This window comes from Rhagoletis zephyria, unplaced genomic scaffold, assembly GCF_001687245.7.
Source record: "Rhagoletis zephyria isolate East Lansing unplaced genomic scaffold, Rhagoletis_zephyria_1.1 Rzeph_scaffold_01911, whole genome shotgun sequence".
NCBI lineage: Eukaryota > Metazoa > Arthropoda > Insecta > Diptera > Tephritidae > Rhagoletis > Rhagoletis zephyria.
Window position 1 is genome coordinate 55,175 of NW_016158995.1, and position 9,623 is coordinate 64,797.

A 9,623-nucleotide genomic window follows, 5' to 3' on the forward strand; every position below is an offset into this window, starting at 1 on the left:
CCGCCTGACTATGACGAGATACGAATAGCAATAACGCGCTTGAAAAACAACAAAGCTGAAGGAGCTGACAGCCTGCCAGCATAAGGTGCATGCATCAACTCTTATGCAGAATATGGTCAGATGAATGCATGCTCGACGACTGAAATCTAAGTGTGCTCTGCTCAATCCACAAAAAGACGACCCCGCCATTCGCGCCAACTACCGCCGGATCAGCCTTCTAAGCATATATTACAAGGTCTTATCGAGAGCGAAAGACTGAAGCTCCCCGTCAATGAACTGATTGGGCCTTATCAGTGCAGCTTTAGGCCTGGAAAATCCACCATAGACCAGGCATTCACAAATCTTGGAAAAGCCCCGCGAGAAAAGGTTCGACACTCACCACCTATTTGTCGACTTTAATCCCGTTTCCGACAGCACTAAAAGGAGTTTCCTATACGCCGCTATGTCTGAATTTTGCATCGCCACCAACGGGGTTTTAGACAGGGCGACTCCCTTTCATGTACCTTCTTCAATCTGATGTTGGAGAAGATAAAAAGAGCTGCAGTACTGAACCGCTCAGAGACCATTTACTACAAGAGCGTGCAATTGCTGGCTTTCGCCGATGACATCGATATCATCGGTAACACAAACCGCGAAGTCCGTTCTGCCTCTTCCAGGTTTGATAAGGAAGCAAAGCGAATAGGTCTGGTGGTAAACGAGGACAAGACGAAGTATCTCCTGTCATCAAACAAACAGTCAGCACATTCGCGCCATGGCACCCACGTCACTGTTGGCAGTTATAATTTCGAGAAAGTAGAGAATTTCGTTTACTTGTGAAACAGTAATAACACCAATAACAATGTCAGCATGGAAATCCAACGCAGAATCACTCTTGTTAACAAGTGCTACTTTGGACTGTGTAATCAATTCAGGAGGAAAGTCCTCTATCGACGAAACCTCACTCTATAAGTCACTCATCATGCCCATGCTGGTATATGGCGCAGAAGCATGGACAATGACAACATCCGATGAGGCGGCGGAGTATTCGTGAGAAAGGCCCCCCTGCGATGGAAATACCAGGTGGAGAAGGACTTGACTTCACTTGGCATTTCCAATTGGCGTCGGTTGGCACAGAAAATAAACGACTGGCGTACTTTGTTGAACTCGGCCAAAATCGCTTAGGCGACTACAGCGCCAAATAAGAAGAAGAAGGCAGTTAATAGTGAAATGGCTTTTGTGAATTTTACTGTATTTCAAAAGAAGTATTGAACGAAATATTCGGGAAAATATGTGTATTATGTAATTTATGTGATATTTAGGGGTATCGGCGGCCGCTGTGGTGTAGTGGCTAGCTGTGCGCGCCACCATTTCGCAGAGCCCTAGTTCAAGCCAGCGTACGGACTTCGATTTTACATACCAAAAATGGTAGAGGTTGGTAGATTTCTTTAAAAGAAACATTAATACATATATAGTTTTCACTCGTAAAGGATAAAGCAAGCCGGATTCATAAAAGGTGGCGTTACCAGAGCAGCTGAATTTTCGCCTCGGTGGTGCTTATTGTCAAAATCTATACATAAAACTGGGCCCGAATCACAGCATCCGTGGTCGACTGAAATTCGATTTGATTCGAGTGAGATGCAATTTAAACTGCGGATTTTTATGCAGAAAACAGAGCCTAAAAATATGTACCACTTTGCTTATAATTATGTGAAACATATTTCTAGGCACAATACGTGACCCCTTATATGTTCTTTATTTTTTACCTGCGCCAAATAAAGTTGGTATCGTTGCAATCAGCGTAAAAAGCGCTACAAATCCGCATTTTTGGTTATGTATTTATAGCTACACGGTCGCTATTCTAGACGTCTTCCAGAAAATTACGCAAACGAAAGTGATGCCAACGAACATTTAGTATGAAGAATTATTGGTTTTACTACTAATATAACTAGAAACTGTAGAGTGAGCAATATTCTGCGCAAGTAAAGGAGAATGTTTTATGTGTGGGAGCGAGAAGACTGTTTTATTATAAAATCTTTCTATTATTGAATCATGATGTATACCGTTCGTTCATTTAAAACTGTTTGCTTTCTTTCCGGAAAATAAAAAACAAACAATTTTTTTTCTAATAGCGGTTGCCCCTCCGCAGGCAATGGCAAACCTCGGAGTATATTCTGCCACGAGAAACAGCTTCTCATTAAAGTACAATCGCCGTTCGGAGCCGGCGTAAAACTGTAGGTCCTTCCCCTTTGTGTGACAACATCATGGCGCACGCCACAAATTGGAGAAGAAGCTCGACCAAACACTAACACATTGTGTAAGTGCCAATCTAGAATTATTGTTATTATTAGGGGTACAAAAAGTGCGAAATGTTTCAAAATACGAAAAACTATAATGAGTTAAGTGAAAATATCACTACACATTGTAAATTCTTTATATTAAATATGTAAGTATAATGTATAAAAATGCACATGTAGTACTATTCTACACGTAAAGCTACTATTTTTCAAGTAAATTTATCACCTGTTAGGCATTGGCGCGCGAATTTCGTGAACAAAATTACTATGCTTCTGAATGTTAAAAGGTTAATCTACAATGGAATTAGCAATGAGAAATTATCTTCAGAAGCTAGTTAGTTACATTGTTTTCTTGAAGAAGGCATTCTGGCAATGGAATTGCTTCTCAAATTGAATGCAGCTTACGTTACGTTTGGATGATTTTTGACAGCCAATGTGTGTGAAAAATTTAAATGCAAAATTTATTGTCTGTCGTCAGCGTAAATCATGAATCTAAATTGATTTTATTAAAGTTTTCAATCAAGCCTGTGCCTTATTTGCAGTTGACGAGCTTTTTCTATCATAGTTAAAATTTTTTTGGTCGACTCCTCTGCAACGGCATCAGATTGTGATTGGGGTTGTAAATTATCCTCTTTTGGTGCTTCTGTAGACATCGGTGCTGTAAGAATTTCATTCTGCGGTAGGTGCGAAGTAGTGGCCTCTTCTTTAGATTCTCGCATAACCTCAATCGGTTTAAGCGATGTTGATACCACCATTTCTGAAGGACGCTGAGTTGACGAATTCGTCTGAAATAATGTTGCTGGATATTCTTCCAGTTGCGATACAACATTCACGCCATAACGTAACCGGCTCAAAATATTTGAAGTATCCATTGATGATTCTTTGCATGTAAGAGGCATCGAGCCAGATGGCGTCGACCCTAAGACAGGATGCGTATTATGAAATGTTTCGTGGGTGACATGCAATGCAGGTTTTAACGTTCGTGGTGAACCTAGTAGCCCACCTAAAAGTGGAATAAAACCAAAATGTGGAAATAGCCTTGGCCGCAATAAGTTACTTGAAGGATAAGGTAAACCAACATACTCCTGAATTTCTGGCTTACTCATATATGGGTTTTGATTAACAAAGTTCTCGTTGCATGGCCTGCATGGCATAGTTGGATTATAGCAGGGTATTGTTACAATAATGCAAGGTAACGGCAGCCGCGGTTCTGGTGGACAGGTTTTACTATATTTATTTGATGGTGCTACTAGCACCGATTTTGGTTCATTGCTAAATTCGTTATACTTGCTCTCCCTTGCATATTTTCCTGATGTGCATGCATACGGAGGACGTTGTAAATAGAGTTTTGATCCTATGTGTCTAATTTGATTGGATAATAGCTGATGAGCGCAATTGGCAACTTCAGAAAATATATCGGGAGTTCGTGTTGTCACTACTGGTCGGTTATACATTGAGTTATAAAATTGTTGCATGACCGGGTCATCTGCGTAAGGCGATGTATGTGACTCAGCAGATAATTGATCTTTACTACTCGATGACGGCGAAGACTGAAAATAACTCAACTTATGGGAAGTCAACTCCGTAATGGGCATTTTAAATACATTTGTATCAACAACTTGCAACAGTTCTTTGGGTATTTTTCTGTGTATATCTGAATTCTGTGTATTGAATTTTGTTGCTGATACTTCCTGTATATATCTAGGTACTGCTGATTCAATGGAATTATTTATTGAATTAAATAATTTTGGCAAAGGGACTGGCGATGCACTAGACGAAAGATCTAAATATTTGTCCGGAATGAAATTAGGTTTTGACTCCGAATTTTTAGAATCGAAAGTATGACTTTTTGATAGCTCAAATGAAAATGTCGGTGACGGTGGACTCAGGTTTATGAATGGTATATCTCTAATACCCGCATGGTTATCTGGGTAGTTACCTCCTGGCTTTATGTTCCCATTGTTGTATTTCAACTTATTGTATAAGGATGTCAAAGCCAACGGAAATTGAAGGTCATTTGGTACCCCGGACGCTGATGACACTCCATATGCAGAGTGGGCCGACATCATTCCGATACTTTGGAGATATGTGGTAGCATATTTGGGTAAGCTGAAGTCAGCAAAAATGTATCTGTTTTGTTTTTGACTGTGATTCCTTTTTCGAGGTCGGTCGTCAGTATTTATTTGCTCGTTTGCGTCGAAAAATAGTATATCGTTTACTCTCAACCCATATATAATATTCGGAATATTTTTGCTCGAAAGTTGAGGCATTAGTAGTTGTGAAGTATAGGGAATTCTCGCACCTTTACACATTAGATATGATTCTCCGTGTGAAGGACTACACTTTATTTCTGCACAAATCGTTGTCAAAGTCTGCCGTATTCTATTTTCAAAAGAATTGTGGTATTGATACTGAGCATCTGATGGCAGTGGAAAATATGAAATTAGTAACAAATTGTAATATAGAAATACATTTTGTTTTCTGTGTAAGTTCATCTTAGTTACAATTTGCAGGGAATTAAATTTTTTTCTAGCTCGTCAATGTTGATGCAGATACACATGTAAAACATTCGCGCTTGTATGGAGATTTGCACTGTAAAAAACAATAATATTCAACACTATAGTTCAGTTTTTTAATAATCTAATTATGTTTTTACATGCATATAAAATTGTCCACAAATTCTTTAGTAAATGTTTGAAAGCGATTGCTTCTTAAGAAGTTATTGACACCTAATGAGACGCGTGCAATGTTAAAATTGATGTTGATCCACAAAACAGATTCAACCAGCAAGTTTTCTTCTTTAAAACCAAAATTTTTATTCCGAGAATGGAAAGGATCAAATTTTTGCAAAGTAATACTTATTTCCATCTGATTGCGTCAACATATGCAACATGTAACATTATGATAAACAGCAATAATGAAACTTAATGATAAAGTACTTTTTTACTCACATACATATCACGTGTCTACATGTATGCTTATCAGGGCCGGCATTCATCATCCAAGCGCCATGCTTTTCATTTGCCGCCCTGTATTTTATTATATTACATGTAATGCGTATTTAATTGTGTAATTTAAATCCATTTATTCACTAAGCGATGTATCCGTATTGTAAGTATATTGTTAACCATTTGATGAAACAAAAAAGTTAAACACAATTTTTCTTATTAGCTGTTTTGTCAACAAACTTCTTGAAACCTGCAATCACACTATGGTTCAGAACTCAATTTTAATGCAAATTAAATCAAATTTCTGACATAAACAAAAACACCACTGATATTTACAGTAAAATATGTCGGTGATACTAAAACCAGAGAATTATTCCGAAAAGCTGGGTACTTTTGACGTATAACGTTACAAAAGTCAGAAAACTTTTCATAAAAAAATTTCGAAAAAAATATAGTAATTTCTTTACTAATTACTAATTTCTCATTTACTTTCAGCTACTTTTATTTGCTCTTACTGGTTTTTCTATATTACATTTGCAAGCGAAAAGGGGAATTAAAGATTATTTACTTTAAGTTACATCTCGTTTTTTAGGAAAGATTATTTTTTTCAGGAAAAACTTTTCCACCGAAGATTTAAAAAACATGCAAGCGATTGCAAGTTTTGAAAATATTACTATTTTGTAGTTCCAATATTATTGTAAAGAAAAAACAAACCCCCTTTGTCCACCTGTTTATACAACTATCGGCTTGTCAGAAGTTAGTTGGCCAAATTTTCATGCATCAGTACTACTTGTATATTTTTAATGTATATCGTCGATGTTTTTGCAAAACCGCCCATCGATCAATTGCAAAACCGCCTATCTCTCAAATTTTACAGGAGAGCGGAAGGCATTGCCTTGATAGGCGGTATTTACTCTAGCTATTATTTTACAAATCTGTTGTTTTAATAACGATTTTACGATTGTTATGCATAAATCTTGATGCCTGGAGTTCAGGATTACCAAATCTAAATTTTGTCACAATGACGATTTATGCGATTTTGCAACTGGTCGGTGGTCGGTGCAAAAACATCGACGATATTATTATTATAGGGCTATTCGCGATCCGGTGCAAATGGCCTAGCATCATTGCATTGCAAATTTGTATTGCAAATTATTTGCAATACACAAACAAAATGCGCGCATTTGCATTTGTCATGGCTTGGCAAATTTGCAATACCGAAAATCCATTGCATAAAAATGCTATGCATTGCATTCATAAACAAAACCAAAGCTGTTGCACAAAAATTGTTTTGCAAAAGCTTTACCATGACAGTTTAATAAAGGTGGCTCACAATCCATGGCATATTTCTGCAATTGCATAAATTTGTCAGCTCTTATGCACCGAATCGCGAATAGCCCTTATGTATTATCATATGGTCTTGCAAATGCATATTCCGGTGAACTTGGAAATTGTATTGTTGTATTGTGCACGTTTACAACAATACAATTTGGAAAAGCACCGAAATATGCACATGCAAGATATGGTTTAATATATCGAAATAAATTAAATAACTTATTTTGTCCATTTTAAATTTATAACTCTCCATTTGACAAACATCTGAGCCTATTTGGACTAAAAATAATACGAGTAATATATGGGCCATTCCAGCGAAGACGACACCTCAGATAAAAAAAAATACATAAATTGTGTTTAAATCTGTAAAAACAGTAAAGCAGGTAGAATAAATCTTTAGAAATAGATTCTTATCCATTTATTTTTCATTATCTTCTCTATTTTATTGTTATAAATGCATACATAATATACTGTAATATGTTTGCAACAAGTTCTCAAGGCATTTCTCATCTAGCCATTTCTCATCAGGCCATTCTGGAATCGAAGGCAACGAGATCGCTGATGAGTTGGCACGTGAAGGATCGCTTACTGCCTTTTCGGGACCTGAACCATTCTGTGGTCTCAGTTGGTCCTCTTCGAGAGCCATAATCACTGAGTGGGTACACTCAGAACGCAGTAAGTACTGGGGAGCGGTGGGAGGTCTTAGACAGGCCAGGCTATTCGGCTACCCCTTTAACAGGAACGACATCGTCCTAAAAAACAGAATTGACATCAGCTTACTTTCTGGGTATCTGACTGGTCACAACCAATTGCGGTTCCACTTACACCGAATAGGGGCGATCACAGAGCAGGAATGCCGGCTCTGCCTCGAGGCCGATGAAACTTCGGAGCGTATTCTCTGTAACTGTCCGGCTTTAGCCAGACAAAGACTGATTTACTTTAAATCTTCGTTGGTCGAACCCTTTGTTATAAGGAATTCGTCTACCAAGCCCCTTTTAGGATTCATAAGGAAAGCCGAAGGTATCTTGGCCACATTGGGTTAGGGACTCCTTTATAGAGATACAAAAGATCTTTTAGGTCGCGTTGTCTCTGTTCTATTACACCCAGTAAATTAACTAACTATTTCTCATCTACTAAAGGTGGCAATGCAAAAAATAATTATCCAAAAAGAATTTCATGAGCTTTGCAATGGTAGTAAGTTCTTGGAAAAATACATTTATGGTGAGAAGTTATAAGCGTTCAAAAAATGCTTATTGGATGTCCCACCCGTCACAGCAAATTATGATTTTTTTTAAGGTAATATACAAATTCTTAGGTTTCCCATTTTTTAAATGAGGTCCCCCTATTAAAAATGTAGTAAATATTCACATAAAACCACCAGTGTTTATTTTACTCACGAACTATGTGTCCTCAATGATGACTCGTCCCACCCGTCACAAAATGTTGTCCCACCCGTCGCAAGCAAAAACTATTTTTTTTTTTTTTTAATATAATAATTAAAGCATAAAATGGTACTTAACATTCCACTAACTACATTCGGGACGGCCGCTATGAACGAAATATTTATAGTTTGTCTAAAATTGGAAAACGAATAAAACAACTCAGATAAGCGGGTGTCATCGTTGTCCCACCCGTCACGCTTGGAAAATGTTAAATTTCTGTGTAAATTGTATAATACAATTTTATACTTTATTAGTTTCGTATTAAACTGATATCTGACTTCAAGTGTTAATAGCTATACACTTGCCAAATAAATAGTTAAAGAGAATTTGCTAAAATTTTTAGCAAAAACGAGTCAAAATGTCCCACCCGTCACTTTGGAATGCCCCATATGTAGGTTTAAACAAATATGTATAGTACAGCGGTGGGCAAACGCGGATCTTTGCTTAGCAAAGTGCGGTTCTTTTTACTTTCTCTTTGCTTAGAACATTTTGGCTCTTTTTACCAAGTCGGGTTTTTTTTGCTAAAAATTACTTGTTAAACTACAAGTTTCTTTGCTGGACATTCTTTTCCACTGTGTTGTTTTTTTCATTATTCTTTTTATATCTTCTTCTTCTTATTTGGCACTACAACCCTTTGTCGGTTTGGGCCGAGACCACAAAGCTTCTCCAATTGCTTCTCTCCTGCGCGAATTTGCGCCAGTTGGTTATCCCGAGCGCAGACAGGTCCTGCTGCACATGGTCCTTCCATTGCGTTCGTGGGCACCCTTGCTTTCGTTGTCCATCCATGGGTGCGGAGTCGAAGGATCTTTTCACCGGAGAGTCGTCATCCATGCGTACAACATGTCCAAGCCAACGCAATCGCTGTATTTTTATGCGCTTAACTATGTCCATGTCGTTAAAAAGCTCATACAGTTCGTCATTCCATCTTCTCCGATATCTGCCATCCACGAAAACAGGGCCGTAGATTTTGCGTATACTAGTTCTCTCGAAAGCCCCCAAAGCCTTCTCATCTTTGTTCGACATCGTCCAAGATTCTGCGCCATATAAAAGGACGGGCATGATGGGAGATTTGTAGAGCGTGAGTTTCGTTCGTAGAGAGAGGGCTCTGCTTTTCAATTGCCTACCGAGCCCAAAGTAGCACCTGTTGGCAAGAGTTGTTCTTCGCTTGATCTCGAGGTTGTCGTGGTGGTGGTGTTTATGCTGGCTCCTAGGTAGACAAAGTCCTTCACTACTTCAAAGTTATATCTGCCAACAGTGACGTGTGTCCCGTAGCGCGTGAACTCTTATATGTTGCGTGAACTCTTATTGGCAGCTCTTATTACGCTTTCCAGCACCAGATTGAAGAAGTCGCACGAGAGTGAATCGCCTTGTCTAAAACCTCGTTTGGTCTCAAACGGCGCGGAGAGGTCCTTTCCAGTTTGGACGGAACTGAAGGTTGTGCTCAACGTCACTCTACATAGCCGTATTAGTTTTGCGGGNTAGCACCTGTTGGCAAGAGTTATTCTTCGCTTGATCTCCAGGCTGACGTTGTTGGTGGTGTTTATGCTGGATCCTAGGTAGACAAAGTCCTTCACTACTTCAAAGTTATATCTGCCAACAGTGACGTGTGTCCCGTAGCGCGTGAA

At 38.5% G+C, this 9,623-nt stretch overlaps 1 protein-coding gene across 1 annotated transcript; it reads right to left on the reverse strand.

The window, feature by feature from the left end:
* Positions 1–2,483: 2,483 nt before the first annotated feature.
* On the reverse strand, positions 2,484–7,202 carry LOC108365563 (uncharacterized). Its single transcript, XM_017619616.1, has 2 exons — positions 7,028–7,202; positions 2,484–4,692 (listed from the first exon to the last, which is right to left on the reverse strand). The coding sequence occupies exons 1-2, from the start codon at positions 7,200–7,202 to the stop codon at positions 2,789–2,791; spliced, it is 2,079 nt and encodes a 692-aa protein (XP_017475105.1). The 3' UTR covers positions 2,484–2,788.
* Positions 7,203–9,623: the final 2,421 nt, after the last annotated feature.

Bases quoted from the DNA above. Each gene is read 5' to 3' on its own strand.
- LOC108365563 (XM_017619616.1), bottom strand. From the start codon at position 7,202: ATGGCTCTCGAAGAGGACCAACTGAGACCACAGAATGGTTCAGGTCCC. The intron at 4,693-7,027 runs GTATATTATGTA...CACTGCCATCAG, and splicing joins CTTGTTGCAAACATATTACA to ATGCTCAGTATCAATACCAC.